At 37.7% G+C, this 18,679-nt stretch overlaps 1 protein-coding gene across 1 annotated transcript; it reads right to left on the bottom strand.

The window, feature by feature from the left end:
* Positions 1-137: 137 nt before the first annotated feature.
* Positions 138-16,905, bottom strand: MAT1A (methionine adenosyltransferase 1A). The gene is made up of 9 exons (XM_021526656.3): positions 16,589-16,905; positions 9,893-9,970; positions 9,286-9,408; positions 7,575-7,687; positions 5,866-6,009; positions 4,978-5,196; positions 1,821-2,003; positions 1,194-1,327; positions 138-902 (listed from the first exon to the last, which is right to left on the bottom strand). The coding sequence occupies exons 1-9, from the start codon at positions 16,680-16,682 to the stop codon at positions 800-802; spliced, it is 1,191 nt and encodes a 396-aa protein (XP_021382331.2). The 5' UTR covers positions 16,683-16,905; the 3' UTR covers positions 138-799.
* Between the last annotated feature and the right edge of the window lie 1,774 nt (positions 16,906-18,679).

The raw sequence follows: 18,679 nt of genomic DNA, 5'->3' as shown, positions 1-18,679 counted from the left end.
CATATAACAATTTCAAAATCAAATGAAATTAAATTATGTTGGTAAACTAAATTCCTACAAGAGTAGAAGCAGCTGAGTTGAGATGGACCATTTAACAGCACCATTAAAAAAAACATAGAAAAATATACACCCTTACATACACGGTAGGAAAAAGCTTTTTATTCTATGATTGTTGTGTCATAGGAGAGCACTTTTGTTTCAAAAACACAAGTAATTGAAACATGACAGTAACAGCACATATGCACTGAAGGTGATTTAAATATTACATATATGTTAACATCTTTTATAAAAGAGGCAAAAATACTGTTAGGTGCTATTCAGCCTTCTCCCATCAAAGCAGCCCCCAGCCATAGGCATTGCTAACTCCAGTAAGGAAATTGGACCCCAGAATTTCCCATTGTCTAATCAGAAGCAACAGATCTGCTGATCCTTAGTCAGAGTTGGGAAAGTCATCTTCACCATTGCCCATCAAAGCTTGAGGTTCAGCTTTTGGTTTGAGTACCTGAGTCACACTTAGTCTTTATCCAAAGAACCAACAGAGCAGCAGTTAAAAGTAAACTGTATTTTGTTGTCTTATGCTAATTTAAAAAACAGACTCTGTCCATTATATCTTAGATAATGAAAGACACTGAGGGTTAAAAAAAAAAATCAATTTCCAAGAAAATAAGCTTTTCTTTCTTTCCTTTTAAAATCTAAAATTCCTTATGCTGAATATAAAGCTGTCAAATTTGATTTTCAGAAGCATCCTCATCATTACTGGTCTTCCTTTCTGGTTTTAAAAGGTGACATGTCACTAATGTCAAAACACGAGTTTTTTAGGCAGTTCCCATGAGAATTCCTGTCTTCCAAAGTGACCATAACATGCAGTCTTCTGGTAAATGGGCTTTTTTAAATCCAGATCCCTGTGTGTATAATAAAAAGAAGGAAAATGTTTTCATATTAAGATACTTTGTGATAACTACTATTAAATGGAAAAGATTAAATAATCTTAAATTCCTTTGGTAAGCCAAAAGATACATTTTTATCAGAGCAAAGTAACTTAAAGTTCTTGGAATGCAAAAGTTGTTTTACTTGACTTCCATATACTATAGAAGGCCAAACCTTCAGTAACAGCTAGAAGAAATGATTTTTTGCAAGAAATCATTTCTCGGATGCATCTACTGGGATATTTTCCTTTCTGTGTGTTTCTTTACCTGACAATGACTCCAGGCCGGAGATCAAAGTTTTTGTGCACAATGTCCAGCAGCTCTTTCTCTGTTTTTTGGGAAGTTCCGTAAGTGAACAGTGAAATAGACAGTGGATGGGCAACCCCAATGGCATAAGAAACCTGTGGGAAAAAAGATACCTTAGTCAGCCAATAAACATAGCACCTTGGGGCAGCAGAAGAAAGCATTAATTTATGAATCATCTTATGAAAACTAAGGCCTCTCCTTCACTTCTCATATTTGCACAATCTGTATTTGTATAAACAAAGAAGAGAAAGCTTTGAAAATACTGAGTCCTCTGGTTTACTTTCTCCCTCATTATCCAGTCACGTCATACTCATTTCAATGAGTGTGAGTGTCAGAATGTAGAGGGCTCAACAAATATCTGGAAACATTGCCAATAAAATAGCCAAAAAGCTAAATGCAAAGTTTCAGTTTCAAGAAGCCAGCAGGCTGTTGGTGACATTACAGTGGGCTTGAAACCAAGCATCGAGTCTTTCTTTCTCCAGAAAACCAAGACCACCTCTACTACAGTAGCTCGTACAATGGGCATTCAAAGAAAATCTAAAAAGGGAAAATGGTTTTGAGAGCAGCAACGTCCTTAGCAAGCCATACCTGAACCAGAACACGGCGACAGAGCCCGGCTTTCACCAGGGACTTGGCCACCCAGCGGGCGGCGTAGGCGGCCGACCTGTCCACCTTGGTGTAGTCCTTGCCGGAGAAGGCCCCGCCGCCGTGCGCGCCCCAGCCGCCGTAGGTGTCCACGATGATCTTCCGGCCCGTGACACCAGCGTCACCCTGAAGCAGGGACAGAAGTTGTCCATTTCACATCCACTCAGTCTCCAACAAGGCCAAGCATTCCCTCAGAGTACTGCAGCAATGTGTAAGGTCACCACACTGGCATTGCTGGGGGGGAGCTGAAGGAATGCACTTGTCTCACCAAGGTACAACGCTGGCTGTAATTGTTCTTTAAAGCCAGATTCTCAAGATAAGCCATCCACAAATTTGTTTGGTTAATCAAGCAAACAGGCCTGCACCCAGATAGCTATTTAATTATAAATATGGAAGCTTTGGTTTAGAAATTACCTACTAAATATCCAAACCTATTACGGCATGCTGCTAAAATGCTATGTGCCATAAAGGAACTCTTGAGAGATTTCACATTGTTTAAATTATGGGAAAAAAAAAAAAAAACAAAAAAAAAAACAACCCCAAAAACCAAAACAATCCAGGCTTTCCTATCTTTTAGTCAAAATCACAGCTTCTTATTTTATTTACAGTAGATTATTTTTATATGTATGTCAGTGGTACCTTATAAATGGTTACATGGACATTGGCACCCAGCACTTCCAGGTGCAGTATCAGAGACTCTCTTATATGTACTAGAAACTGCATTTCCAAGCCCAAAATATTTATAGTCTAATTTGATCTGTACAGAGCAGGTATGGAATACTAGGAAGTCACAGGTAATTGAGAAAGGATTAGTTCTTTCTAGCAACAGATACATATAGATGAGTATTCTAAAATATTAAAAAAGGAAGTATAGGTAATACTCTAGTTGCCTACAGCTATCCTGACTGCTCCTCACAAGTGCTTTTCATTTTATCTGAGTTAGCTGATCAGCACCAGACTAATTGTCTGACCCCTGCAATTTACTAAATCCTTAAGCTTTCTGGTGTGAAAGAAAACATGTTCAAATTTTAAATTCCACTGCCACCTGTGCAGGCAGATTTGAAATTCTTTGCATCAGAACATCATGTTACTAAAATTCAACTGCTGGAATGTTTGCACAGCAAACACAAGGGGGGGAGTCAAAGTTTTTCTTAGAAAGACTGTGCATATACACAAAAGTAAACCTTTGGCACTGTTTTTTCAATTCTTCTAAGAAAGCACTGAGATGTAAATCTGTATTTTAGATAGCTGAGCATATATTGAAGGATCCTGTCCTTGGGTTTTTCCGCTTGTCTCAAACAGCAATTTTTGATGGTGCAGACAGTTGCAATGGGAACACCTTGCTTGCCACCATGACTTGGCTGCAGAACTGAGTGAGAGGAAGAATAAATGGACATGTGAAAGGCAAAAAAACCCACCCTTTGCTAAACAAGTACAAATGCATTTGTAAAGTGTGTGGAAGTCATTGTGATGAGCTGTAATGTCTGTCCTCATCACACCAGCAGGTATTGCTGGTAGGAAAATAATGACAACAGCAAACCAACTCATTTTGCCATAGCCAGAATTCAAGGTCCCACTACACTCAAAAACAAAAGATGAAAATCCCAAGTTAAATATATGTATCTTCCTAAGATAAATTGAGCTGGAGGTAAGACAGCCTCCTATAGCCAGCTTTACTAAAAATAAAACTGAGTAACACTCTTCTGAGAAATAAGCAGAAAGCTAAAGCTGTTAAAGTCAAGAGGAGAAATGGTTATTTTCTGGTTGCTGCAATGCCATTGTAAATTGCACAAGTGATGATAGCAATTGGAAGGTCATGGACACATAGGCAGATTGACCCATACTGAGTAAACTTAGGCCAGGTTTAAACAGCTGTAAGTGGACACTGTGACTCTTCTCAGTTTCTATGTGCAAACATATGCAACACAGCTCCAGCACAAGAGTAGCAAGGAATACCTGGCTAGCTTATCACTTGTAACTGTAGTACATTTTAAAATGGATGCAGTTCAGTACACATCTGAAAAATTTACATTTTTAATAGGTGCACTTCACTGCACACATAAAAATTTTCCTGTGTGTAGCTTTTTTTTTTTGTATGTAGGTATGATTGCTGCCTTGGTTTGTTACAGCTCAAGTTTGACTTTCTTTTGTGCATAGTCTAGGATGTCAATGATACACAAAATTACAGTGATACAACCTATTCAACTGTATAAAAATACTTTTTTTTTTTTTGTAGAATCAATAATTGTAATCATAAGTCTCAATATCTTCCTACTTGTTACATGGCACTAATTTAAAAAGAGTGCTTTAGAAATAATTCTAGAAAATTCTGGTAAGTGAATGAATTTGTAAAACAGGGAAAACACTGTCTACTTGGATTTGTTATAAAACTGAAGATAATTTCAGGAAGGAGCTTTGAAGTTTTGTTGTGATAGTTCTGAAGGCATCTGAAGATTAAAACATTCATCATGGTAAATTTGTTTTCAAAAACTAAATCTCAGAATTGCTGATCCTATAGAGAGTGGAAGTTCTTCTTGACTTTGGTGAGTACAGGACCAAATTATAAATCCCATTTCCTGCGTTGCCTACAAGTTAGAGGAACATTTATTTTCTCAACAGAAGAAGCCTTATTTGGGCTAATTTTCAGGAGAGAGAAACACATTCAGCTCTTACTGGTGTCAGACAGAACAGTGGGAGCTTTGCAGATCTGAAAAGCAGGTTCACTGTAAGAGAATTAAAGCTTTTCTTGTCCATCTGTCTGTAAGAAGTGCTTCCCATGAGGAAGGACTGCAGGTCTCACTCAGTGCTGGTCCCCAGAGGGTTTGAGAAAACCCAGAATTGGGCTCTACACTCTACATGCAATGAAAAATCGGGCGCAGACATGTCTGCCTGGTCACAAGACATGTACAGTATCACCAGGCCCTCGAAGTTTACTTAGGCACAGGACATATGAAACCCTGGGACCTTCTCCCACATCCAGGAGAAGTCTTCCACCAGCAGCTTGTCCTTACCCTGGGACAGAGATGCCAAAACCATTGAAAACACACATATAGTGAAAGGCAACCTCATAAGACCACCAAAATAATACAGCAACACAAACCTGAGGCCCTCCGATAACAAAACGTCCACTAGGCTGAAGGTGATAAACAGTTTTGTCATCCAGGTATTTGGCAGGGACGACGACCTGGATGACACGTTCCTTCAGGGTCCTGCGCATGTTCTCCAGGGAAATGGTCTCATCGTGCTGCACCGAGATCACAACGGTGTGAACGCGCACGGGGACCACCGCTCCGTTCTTCTGCGTGTACTGAACTGTCACCTGAGGGGCACAGGGACAACGGCAAACAACAACAGAGCCGCTGTAAATGTGTTAGTGGTGTTCATCAAATGTCACCCAACCTATTCCAAAAGCAAAACTGTAGCAAAATGCCAGTACTGATATTACAGTGAGCACTGCTCGCTGTATGAGAAATGAAGCCTATTTCCTCACTGCATCTTTGCTATGCTAAAGGAAAATTTTTAAAAAAGGAGAGAAAAAAGAAAAAAAAAAACCAGAAAAAACCCAACTCAATAAAGACAACTTGATTCTCCATGAAATCATCCAAAATATGTCTTTCAGGTGGTGTTTCCTTCAAAACTTTCAAGCCTCAGAAATTTATGTTCTTAGTGCCTCTTGAAAATGTCAGCCTGAACCCCTAAATACAAATAAATCCTTTGGATGTGACTTTTCCAACAAGCACAACCACCTTAGTTCTGAAGGGTTAAATGTCCCTTCACTGGCAGGGGCTGAAGTGCTCTGAGACAAGTTAACCATTTTCCAACAGCCAAGGAGACAATGTCACAAGCAGTGGAAAAGCTTTATCTGCTACTTGTAGGTTATGCTGATACACTGAAACGCATCAACTGCTGTCTTCAAAAAAAATTCAGTATTTCTGGAAAGAAAAGGTGTTGGTTCCCAACTTTCTGGACAATCCCCTGCAGTATTTACCTGTGTCTTAGAGTCAGGCCTCAGCCAAGGGAGTTCTCCACTCCGCCTCAGCTCTGCTAACCTGGCGTTCAGTTTATGAGCAAGAATAATTGTTAGGGGCATGCATTCTTCTGTCTCATCTGTTGCATAACCAAACATCAAACCCTACAGAAGGAGAGAACATACTTCAATCACTGTTAAAGGCACCACAATCAAAGGCAATGAGATTTAATCTGAATCAAAGAGTCAGCAGTATCCTCAGGATTACTTTCTACTGTTTTACATCACAGTGCAAGAAGCCAAAACTCAGATCAGGCTCCAACATGTTACAGTGTCATAAGAAGCAGACAATGTTCCTAGAATTTTTTCACTAGCCTGAAGGCTTACATGTTGAGCTAGAAACCTGAACAAAAATGAAGACATATATGTGAAAAAACCAATAGGTTCTCTTACAGAAAAAAAAAAAAAAAAATTGCTGGAGAAAATACTTCAGGACTATTCTGTCATGGGAAAGATGTTTTCAGTAGCCTGGAAATGTTTCAGAGGCTTTTATGTATGAATACAGACATACTGCAGCTCACATCTGAAATTTCAGTGGAATGGGGTATGAGCACTCCATGAAGGACATACCCTTCAAACAGTTTAAGGCACCTGCCTCAGATTTTTCAATGCCAAATGCTTAGAGTCACAGCTTACACTGTTATATATTATATTTATACTGTTATACATTACTTTTATAATTCTGTCATGTTCCCTGCATCAGATTATCATTTGCTAAATAGAATTAGGAGCATTTTCTTCTTTCTCCTCATCCAGTGTATGTTGTGGGGAAAAAATAAAAGGGAAAAAAAGACAGGAAGGCACTCGGATCAATTGGAAAGTGAGGCCATCAAAGTGTCAGAGAAAGTAAAATCTTTTTTCATCTTAGGTAGTATTATGTCCCCATGACAGTAGAAAAGCATTTTAATTTACTCCTCAAGGTATTTTTTAACAGTATTAGTTTGGCTCCTGAACTCTGATACTTGCATTCTTACAGCTCTCAAAAGCACTCATATAAACGAGACATTACTTCTAATGATAACTAGTAAATGTTAAATTAACTCAGTCACATTATGCAGTTTTTCTGTTAGTAGCTCTCTCTTGGGAACCCACCATAAATGCCTATACATGTTCTTTAGCTCAGAGAAACTCAGTTTGGACAGTCTTAATTGCATGGAACACCTATTAGAAGAGCTGCCTCTGGGAATAAGGGAAAATTAAATGTATTCTGGTATTTATTGTACTCATGCCGAGGGCAGGTGAAACATCAACTAATTTTTTGCTGCACAAAATCTCAACTGCACTTTGAATGTGAAAAGATGCTTTGTTTATTCCATGTTACATGGCAAGACTGGCTGCAAGATGAATGGTCTGTTGAACCTAAAACTACACAACAAAAACTTGAAATACATAAGCAAAAAACCTTTGTTGAGTTCTAAAAGGAACCTCCTCAGCACTACAAGCTTCCAGAGCTCTCCTGATTTGCCTGGAGTGCTAAAACAATACCAGACAAAAGTCTGCCTTCAAGGAACCTCCAACTGTTTTAGTAAAATTATGGGTTTTATTCTGGGGTAAAGAGAACTGTGGAAATACTTTGACATGGGTTTTGATGTAAAAAAGAGGGCATTAGGATGGAGTAAACTTTTTTCATTAAAACAGCTTTGGTGTTTTAGATGTGATGCTATGCCTACCTGATCTCCAGCACCAACATCCTCTTCATTCCTGTGTAGATGAACACCTTGGGCAATATCAGGTGACTGCTGTTCCAGTGCCACTAAAACATTACAAGTCTTGTAGTCAAAGCCTATTTGGAAAAAAGAATAGCAGTGAATTAGGTTTTTTCTGTCACAATTTAGGAAAGTAACATGAAACCAGAGGACATAATTTTTATATTCTGAAGGATACCACATTCAGAACTCAAAACCAAACTGCTATTCTTTAGTAAAATTTTTGTCAATACCATACTTGAAAGCTTTTTTGGATAGGGTGGATCATACAGGGCTGCCTTTCTTGCTTGTTACTGGTTATTTTTTCTTGCACTGACTCCCTGCGCTAAACCAATTCAGATTATGAGGCTCTCCCAAATAAATACTAAAAATAAATACTAATGAAGTCCTCTACATGAATTCTCAGAAGCTGAGTTTTTCAGCAATGGAAGACTGCTGTCTCCACGTTATTTCTAATACATACAAAGCAGTGTCCGTACTTAAATCTCTCATGGGACTTTGCATGAAACACAAACAGAAAAACACCAGATTCAGGTTTCACAACAAAGCTGGAAATGGGAATTTGTATGACTTTCCACAACCAAAAATAAGGTTTTAAAAAGAAATTGAAAGACTTATAGAAGATTCTCTCCAAATCCAACCTTTGCTAGAATTCTAGCTACTGACAGCTTCTGACCAAACTCATGTTCAGCCAATAAAACATGCATATGATCCACTTGAATGCTCTTCACCCTCTTTTTAATAGGCTATGTAGAGAAGAAAATTATATTTCTGTACATAATTGTTTCATTTAGGATTCTTTTTTACTTTTAGAAATTGTTTTTTACTGCGTCACCAAATCTGTCCTCATCTTTGTTTGCAGTTTGGATAAAAAGGAGATTTATGACCTCCTAGATTTGCTTCTGTGTTCTTGAAGCACTGCTGTTGTATGACAGTGCAACCTGCAGCTGAGCTGCTGAATATTCTCCCATCACAATCTCCTGCAAATTTGATTGCAATCAATGGACTGCAGTAAACAACTTGTAAACCAAAAGCTCTGAAATATACACTTCACTGTAACAGAATACTTGGAATATTTCTACTTTATAAACAGATACATGCAAATCAGAAAGTGAAATGTGTCTGGTGCACAGAGCACTTTGTCTTTTTTATCATTTGCATATCTCACAACCTAGGTCTGGACAACATACAGCTCAGTGTAAAAGGAGATACTCAAAGCCAACAAAGCACCCTGCAGTGACAACCTGGGAATTCTAAATGATACTGCAGAACAAAAAACAAAGGAAAAATACAAAAATACAAATGAAATTAATTAGGTTTCTTCTCTCTCTTTTGCACCAAGATGCAACAATCAGCTTGCCAAATGAAAAACCAAGAGTCAAGTTCTTGCAAGTTTGGAGGACTGACAGGTTCTATGGTTCAAGTTGCAGTTAACCAAATACCACAGTTCAAAGTATAGTCTGCCTACTCCAAATTCAGTTTTAACTAATAAACAGTTTTTACTTACTGGGATAAAGCCAGAAAATATATGATGTAGCACCATGTAAGCAGCTTTCACACAGCACATCCATTTTGTATCAGGCTTGCTAAAGCCCCTGTATAGAAGTGGTGACAGACCTGTTTTGCAGTTGGCTATTGCTTGCTCTTCCACAATTTCATGAGTTTTTCCACCAACCTTTAGCTGAATCATCATAGCCAATATGTCTAATTGCATCTCGGACCACTCGCTGGTAATCCACAATAGCACGAGAAGTGATCTCCCCACAGAGCAACACCATTCCTGTCTTACATACTGTCTCTGAAAAGAGAGATGAGAACAGGATCACAATAGCAGAATAAACCAGCCACTAAGAAAAAGAACTGTGGTTTGTGATGATGCTGATTTTGAGAGACCAATTGAATGTATATAGTGTAAATCCTTTCTATCCATATTTTTTAACCCATCTATAAAAAATTCTTTTCATATTCACCATCTGTCTGAAAGCAAGAAAAAAACTAGTATGTCCAATTTACAAATGAGAAAGTCATAACATTCAGTGATATGTAAACCTGTTTCTTCCAGGACAATTCAGTTCACACACAAAATCAATGGCTCTACCCTTCTACAGCCTGCTTGCTCCTCAGTTTTTACAAAAACTTCTACTGTTTCTTCTCATCTCTCCTCTTGAAAACTGAAATTCTTATGTCATTTTTTGAGAGTGAAACAAGCTAGGTCTTTGCAAATATCCTAAAAAAAGAATGTGACTGTGTGGTGACTTAAAGCAAAGCAGCAAGCAACTTACCACAAGCAACCTTGGCATTTGGGTCCTGTTTGAGATGGGCATCTAGTACAGCATCGCTGATTTGATCACAGATTTTATCTGCAAGATTCAAAACCACAGCACTCAATACAAAACATGGACTGTTTGCATCACTTTCAGTGGGTGTTTCAGAAAGGAATTCTTTTATTGCTTATTACTGGCATATTTAAGGTAGCAAAATAGAAAAACACATTAAACATCCTTCCAGCAAACTCAGTAGACACAGTGGGGCATTTACCTACCGGTGTAAACCAACCAACTAGAAATTTATCTGTAGTTTTCTGCACTTAGATGTGAAACAAGTGTGTAATTCACAGAATAACCTGAGAGGTTAAGAGGTTTTACTGGCAGCTTTCTCTTTCTCAGCACCACCAGCTCTGCAAACTAGTGGTGCTCTAATGGAATGGAGATGTTCCACCACCAACTTCCATCACCCCAACAGAAAGTTACAATGCACCTGACCAACACTGCTGGCAAAGCCTGAGAGAGTGTGTAGATTAATAGAGAGAATGCATAGCTCATGGGAGGGTTGGGTTTGGGGTTGCTTTTTTGTCATCTTTTTGCTTCCTATCATCTGGCAGTGTCACCTCCTAATTCCTGCAACACACCCAAGGCAGCACAGGGAATACACACACAGAAGCAAAGAAGGGGTTACCAGCTGAAATTTGCTTGAGGTAAACTTTTAATTATGTGCCAAATACAAAGGTTTCAGCTCAAGTTTGTCACAATAATATTTTATCTGTTTCTCTCCTTATATTCTAATCTTTAAAACAAATAGGGAATCTTAATCAAATAATCTAGCTAATCTAATGGACACAAAAGGGCATCACTCATAGCAATAGCTTTTGCATGAAAATGGTTAATTTTCTTACATAATTTAATTTTATTGTTCTTTAAAAAAAAGTCTAGTACTGCTTTTAGATTTTGACATAAGAAGCTGTGTGGCAAATTAAATTAATCTCCTGCCTTGCTGTGTGCAACACAATCTGTTGGAAAGCAATGTTTTGTAAGAGTCTGTCATTAGAGGCTTTAATACACTTAAACACAAGTCAAAATAAACTCACACTTATTTTCATGGAGGAGGTGTACATTTAGCTAAGAGTTACAAATCAAGGACTAGAGAACTAATGTGATTCTGACAATTTTATCTTCCATATTCACTCCCATCTCACCACTTCAACACAAAAAGAATGAACACAAAAGACAATTAGCAAATGTAGGCTGCATTGGAACTTTCAGCCTTGCAAGAACTGTACATGGATTACTAAATTTGGGACAATTATTACCAAACAGGAATCAGACACCATTCATGCAATTTAATTAGATTAACAACTGAACCCTGTTTAAGAAACAATGGGTACAAAGGTGGCAGGAGTGATTAAAATGTATCTTTGCTTGCTGTCTTCAAAGTATTCATTTTTATAAGGAGATATATCTACATTTTCAAGCATAAAATATGTAATTTATTACCTGTGTGATACAACGGAGCAAGTGGGGTTAGAATGATTTTCTCAGTGCAGGTCCAATACCCAGCAGCAAACTCTAGTGACTGGGACTGCTTTGTAGTCTTTTTTTTCACCTCCCAGAGTTTCAATGAACAACCTTTACTGCTGTCCTTGCTCCACCTGAAGCATGTCTCACCTGCATTAGATGCCACTGTCCCCCATGTCTAATATAGGAATATTATATGCATTCTTGCCAAAACATTCAAGAAAGGTGTAAAGAAGCCGTGGGAAGGTTTAGGACAGAATGAGAAGAATGTCCTAAATCAGAAAAGTCTATCTTACAGGATGAAATCAATCAAACTCAATCTAGTTCTGCAATATTGGAGAAAACCCCTATAGGAATTGAGATCCCTGGCCCTAAGAACCTAAAAATACTGTGCTGAGAGAAAAAGGTCGTTTTTTTTTCTGATGGTAAATAATGTAACTACAATTGATAAATGAAAGTTAAAAAGAGAAAAATAAAGATTCAATAAGGAAATCTGAAAAGAGTGAGAGCCATAGAAACCATTCATCTAGAGGCATGCAGGATTCCTTATCCTTCAAATGTCTACGTGAAAATTAGGTATCTTTCTAAAAGGTATGAATTAAATTCAACTGCCAAACAAACTAGCTTGTTTGAAGAAATCTTGCATGAAATATTACTATTTATGTATGAAGTCAGATCATATTTTAGAGATCCCTTCTGATCTTTAACATCTATGTGAGACCCTAATAACCAAAAATAACAGATTAGAATAATTTGATCTACTATAGTGGAGCATACCTTTACATTAAAATAGTCTGAGGCAAATCAGTTTGATAACACAGGTCATATCTGATTGTTGGTGCAACAACCAGCAGTTCTAGTACAAGTAGATCCAAATCCAGACACAGATATGTCTGTGAAGATGGAAAAGAGAAATCATTCAGCTGGATGATTGGCTGATTAATGCATTAAAGGCATGTCTATTAGTAAAGGTCTCTGGTGTAAAATAAAACCAGGCATTATATTTTTAGCCAGGCTTTGTGCACTCTTCATTATGTTATTTAAATTTCTCATCTCAGCTGGCCCATTTCTCTCATTATCTGCTAAGTGAGAGTTTAAGTTTGTCCATTTTTTTTTCCATTTTATTTTCCCTTTTTTTAGAAACAGGGAAAGCATAATGGAACACCCCTGGTGAGATGCTATAATCTTAAAAAAACCTATTTTATAGGTCAGAATTCAGTCCATACATACCTTCAATGTCATCAATCACTATCCAATAAAATGAACATTGCAAAAGGGGTGTCTGAAATGACTGAGCAGGAAAGTTTTAGATAGCCATGACTCTTTTCATGAAATCCAGTCATCCCACAGGCCCAGCCTTATGGCAGAGATGCCAACTAGCCATGAAACAGCTCTTGCTAACCATAAAATGAGTCTGGGGAGGCTGATGATAAACCCTACTCCAAATCCCAGTTGTAATACTAGGAAGTAAAGGAGGTGTTCAACAACAAAGGTGATCCCTGATAATTGGAAGAAACTCCAAAGTTTTCCAGATAGTTAGAGATAAGTTTGTTACATGAATCTAGAGTATGTAAGAGCCTAACAAAAATTCTCAGAACCTTCACAGGAATTCAGTTTCGCACACTCACCACACAGATGGAAAAAAAAAAATGAACAGCAGTAAAAACTGAAAATTTTATTCAAAAAAGCTCCACAAAGTATAACAAAGTGGTACAGCCACACTTCTGGCTTTGATGGTGTAGTAAATATAATAAACATTTAACTTTTGAAATGGCAAGTTTGGTTTTCTTCAAAACCTGTAATCATCAACATTAAATTCAGTATTTTTAATATGTTATTTTTATCAACAGAAAAAAAATTAAACTAGAACATGAATTTTTATATTCAAAATATGGCAAACAGTTTTCTGCTAAAAAAAAAGAGAAGAAATGCAGATACTTATCAGAAGCATTTCATCAAAAAATCAGCTTTCCTACAAAAGACTTCCACCAGAAAAACTTCAAATACATTGTACATTTTGCTGTACATTTTTCCTATTTAAAAGAACACTTGAGGAGTGTTAGTTGATAACTGTGGTGGTACTGCAATGTTAGCAGTGTCTAAATGTCTTGTACATCTGTTCTCCTTGTTCAATGCAGAGTTTACTGAAGTACCATGCATATCATTAAGTATATATAATCTTAGATATAAGACATGCTGGAAAGATCTGCATTTTCTGCATTAATTTTTCCTTTTTTTTTTTTTTCTGTGAATATCTAGAAGATAAACATATGCTTTTAATATGCTTGAAAACCTGAGGGTGTTTTTAGAAGATGTTTTGTCTCATATCTTTAAAGAGATTCCTTGATACTTTCTGGAAAGCTGAATGGCAGAATGGCAGTTTGCAGCCACCCCAGCTAGGGGAAGGAATTACTCCTTTGTGGTTTGACATCTGTAAGACATTGTGGGGCACAGAAACAGAATGATTTTCAAAGCACCATGAAACCTGTGCAGCATGATACACACTAAAGGACCGAAATGGAAATGAAAATGGAGCAGTGACAAAATACAGAGACCAAAAAAAAAAAAAAAAACCAACCAAAAAACAAACAAAAAAAACCCCCCAAGTTATCTTTTTCATGCTTCTGTGTCCTTTAATTATTATATTGAAATGAAGAAGTCATGTGCAAATTTTCAGAGAGTCAGAGAGTTTGGAATTTACACCACACCACTAAATTATTAAAGATCTGAAAGGAATTCCCAAACATTATGCCCAAGGGATTTTGAAGAATCTGGAGAGAGAAGATGGCATAAACAGGCTTCTATAATGTATTTGGGGAGCACAGGTGGTACCTGTATGTTAATTATGTTAATTATTGACAGCTATTACTTGCTTCTATGGAATCTGGACTTCTCAGTGACACCCAGCTCTAGGCATTGCACAGATTCAAGGCAGCTCTCTGTACACTCAAATAAATAGACATGTCATTTCTCCTGCTTTGTGCATTAAAAAGGTCTCCATTAAATCATTCAATATTCAGCTAATACAATCAGAACAATTCAAATTTCCACCAGACAAAGATCTGGTTTAGGATCTTTACTTCACATAATGCCCTCTAGCAAAATTATACTATCACATACGGAAGAGAAATAATCAAGAACACGCAAATTATCCATTTTGTATAAACAGAGGAAATCAAAACTCACAATAAAATTCTATTGGTACAGATAACATCAGAAGCCCAACTACAGCCTCAGGCACTGAGCCTCATTTTAAGAAATAGCCAAGATTTTCCTGGGTGATAAAATCCTAATGACATGTCTACACCTCTTGTGCAAAACCGCAGAGGGGAAAAGGGGGGTTTGGCCAGGATGCAGGGGTGATCAATTTGCTGTCTGGAGCCAGAGCTATCACTGAGGTGATTAAGATCCAATGCTGATTCTCAGGAAAAAGAATTTGCAGGACAACTCAGAGTTACTGCCAGCTTGTCTTCCTTTGATCTGGAAAATCTCTATCTTCCCTTTGCCATAGGCATTGGGGTTTTCAGTACCCTAAATGAAGATCTAGGCTGTTTAAGAAAGCATCACAGCCTTGAAAACACCCAGGTAAAATTCAGTTTTCCACTCACTCTAAAATAAACGCCCCAGGTTGGTACTTTGTATCTTACAGTACCCAGAGACCCAGCGAGCTCTGCCAGGCGAGAGAAGCTGCAGAGATATCCAAGTGGTAACTGTTTCTCAAGGGCCTGCCTAGTATTTCAGCACAGGAAAAAAATAATATTAATGGGGCTTAAAAGAAAGGCCCAATAGAGAGCTTGGAAATAAAGCAGGGAATGTGAAAAATAACTAAAAAATGGGCCAAATTCTAAAACAAGAACCAAGATAAAGAGAGGATTGGTAAGGAAACAAACCAAGGGACAAAGCTAAATCTGGGGACTCAGTTGAACACTCTCTGTTCTAAGACTTCCCTATTTTTGCCCCAAAATGATTAGAAAACAATGATTAGAGTAGCATAACTTGTGACCAGTTATCTTTGGAAATAACATCATCCACATAAAATTACCACACTGTATTATGTTTTTCGCATGAAATTACGTAGCACTACAGACACTGGATGGAAATAAATATAAATTCAACGTGGGACATAGGTTCCAAGGACAAAACATCACTGTCATCTTCTGACTGTGTTACATCAGAAATAACCACAACTGGTTTAACCTGATGCAGTTGCCTTCACATTGATGGAGAGGTACTCAATTGCATCAGCCATGGATTTGATCTGCACTAATAAGTTAATCTAGAAGAGTATCAAACTATAGACATAAAGTTCTCATTGCTGACCTTTTTATCCTCTGATATAAAATCATTCCACCAATTTATGTTTCACTCACATAATATGAATACAGACCTGAAAAGCCTTATTACAGCAAAAAGCACAGGCCACCAAATCAGCTTCTAAAACAAATACACTTTTCAGGACCTCAAATAGCCCATTGTCCCCTGGCCTCACTTGAGGGAACAGTTGCTGTTGACATAAGGTGTATGTTTATGGTGGATGAATATTTGTTTTCAATAAAATGGAACTAATCTCTGCTGACCATACATAAAGTTTAGCAAATAACTATCCACTATTTGCTTAAGCAATTCCATATATTGCATCAGATGATGGAAAGGGGTGGGAGGTGGGGGGCAAATTGATGGCTTCACCATGTACAGCTGCTGGGACCACTAAAAAAAGGCTCTAAGGCTACTACTTAGGGATATTCCTGTCATAGGTGACAGTCTTAGACCACTCCATATGTGCAGGACAGTTTCACAGGGCTCATAAAGATATGAAACTCGAGAAGCAAGCTATGCATTCTTACCCATACGTGAAACTTGAACCTGTTAGAGATACAGTAGTGTCTCCACAGGAATACTGAAAGAAATTTACATGAAAAGGAAGGAGCAGCACCCATAAACATCACTGTCTTCCTCAGCTGAACACACACCCTACAGAAGCACACAGACTCCTGTTGGAAGCACTGTAGTTATAGCAATTCTACAGTCTGTATGGACAAAGTCCAGTAGAAATAGAGTAGAAAAGCATCCTGTTACAAATAACTTCTCTAGTAAGATTAACACCAGGTAGATTCTTCTTTAGGCTTTTAAAACACCTCAAATGAAAATATTACACTTTTTAGACTTTTACAAGAACTGGCTTCTTACCTGGGTGTCCTTCTCCTACAGACTCCGATGTGAACATGAAAGCCCCTTCATCATCAAGTGTGTAATCACATAAACCATCCACTGGCCCATTCATGGTTCTGATGCTTTTGCTGACGGATTATGATAAATGGTGGTTGAAGAGCTCTGCCTTCAGTGCCTTCTGTTTAAGAAGGCTCTATCAGCAGGACTATTGCTATCTTCACTTATTACCTCTTTGGCTAACTTGAATTTCAGTGTGTGAAAGCAGCATGTGCTTGCATCGGTGCCTGCATGCAAGGAGTATGCATGTGCCTGGAGTCTGTATCCCTACCTAGCCTGATCCGTCAGTCCCTGAGCTGCTCCTATATATGGAAAAGTGAAAGTGCCCAGATAATCATGTGAGGAAAATGGAAGAGTCCATTTTTTGGCAGGGGAGTTAGTTAACTTTAGGATACTTCACTAATTAACTCAGTTCTTGGAAACACTCTAGATTCAACCTGTGTAAGAGTGGTTATCTTAGCAGCACCACTGAGCATGAAGTAATGCAGGAGTGCTAGTGGCAGTCCAGGTCAGCTGCTTCTCTCTTTGGCTCTCCCCTGATTCTGGGATCTATGGTGTACTTCCAGTTCTGTGTTCTGGTTTTGCAGGGATGGATACAAAATGTGTACGCTCACATCTTTCCTAATGAAGGAGTAGAAGAAGGTTGCTCTGCATCATATAACTGTATTTTCCTTTTACTTTTTCACCTCTAGAAAACTAGAGTTCCCTCATGAATTGGGGTTTTTATTTTCATTCATTTTTTGTGCATGTTTGAGTGACAAAACATCTGATAAGATCTAGCACCACGGCTGCTTCAGTCTGCTACACGGAGCTTGCCCTTCAGCCTTTGCTTTTCTTTCCCCCTGTCCTTTCTTCTATTAATCCAGGTCCATTTTAATTATATTTTTGTATCATATTCCCATACTATTTTCCATAAGCCTCATAAATACAATAACTGCCACATCTCAGACCTCAGTGATCAGTTCTGCTGCAGAGAATTTCTTCTAGTCAAATGGCTCATGTCTGGAAAATGCTGATGGTATGTCAGGTATGAAGGCAGAGGGCATTTAGTGGGTATTTGTGTCTTTAAGTGAGTATATAAAAAACAAGTAAACATACCCATGGGACAGATCCACAAAATGCCTAGCACTACTGCAACATTGTAAGTAGGTGTAATTTTCCTTATTTCCTTTACAGAAACCATTATAGTCTCAATCTCTGATCAAAGCATTGGTCTATGAAAAAAATAATTTCCATATCACTCTTCAGTTTAAAAACTTACTTTACTTCAAATCCTTAGCGATTATTATTACTATTGTTTTTAATAATATAATTACTAAAAAATCCCCAAGATGGTCCCTTGAATCCAAATTTCTCACTGCTACATATTTGTGTAAGAACTCATTAGAATTTTAACTTTCTGCCTACATTCCTGAAAACAATAACCAATGCCTGTGAATGTTCACCAGTAATCTTCTGCAGCATTGGCCCCTCTCTAATAATCATCAACATGAAATCGTTCATTTCAAATACTCTTCCTCGGTTTTCTATTGTACAGAATTCATCTCATGGAATGACGAGCACTAGTTGCCCTTGAAAAATTCCACAAATTCACACATCAGATACACATTATGAGGCACAGATTTCTCTGGAGTAAACTGTGGTCACCCCACTGACATGAAGATACTATCCCACCCTGAATAAATTACACATTAACACCACCCAGAAAAACAGAATTTGTAAAAAAAACAAAAAACAACAACAAAACAACCCCACCAAATAGTAACCAAATAGCAACTAACCATATTAAACCTAGTTAATCTGTAACATTCAAAAATTATATTAACTTTTAAAGTAAAATAACATAATTGTCAAGCACTCATTCTTAAATACAAATGTCTTCTTCCTTATGGAGATACCAAAAGACACAATGGGAATGGATGAAGCAAAAAATGATTGTGTGTGTATTTGTATATTAAGAGGTTTTTTTCTGATTCTACAAACAATTATCCAACAAAAGCAGACAAGACTGATTATCATTAGCCTGTGAATTCCACTCTCTCTTGCTTCTGG

This window comes from Lonchura striata, chromosome 6 (genome assembly GCF_050655825.1).
Source record: "Lonchura striata isolate lonStrDom1 chromosome 6, ASM5065582v1, whole genome shotgun sequence".
Lineage (NCBI taxonomy): Eukaryota > Metazoa > Chordata > Aves > Passeriformes > Estrildidae > Lonchura > Lonchura striata.
The sequence above is the reverse complement of the archived record's forward strand: the minus strand, read 5'-3'. Positions and strand labels throughout refer to the sequence as shown.

Bases quoted from the DNA above. Each gene is read 5' to 3' on its own strand.
- MAT1A (XM_021526656.3), bottom strand. From the start codon at position 16,682: ATGAATGGGCCAGTGGATGGTTTATGTGATTACACACTTGATGATGAA. The intron at 9,971-16,588 runs GTAAGAAGCCAG...TGAATCTTGCAG, and splicing joins TGTAGGAGAAGGACACCCAG to ATAAAATCTGTGATCAAATC. The intron at 9,409-9,892 runs GTAAGTTGCTTG...CTCTCTTTTCAG, and splicing joins AAATGCCAAGGTTGCTTGTG to AGACAGTATGTAAGACAGGA.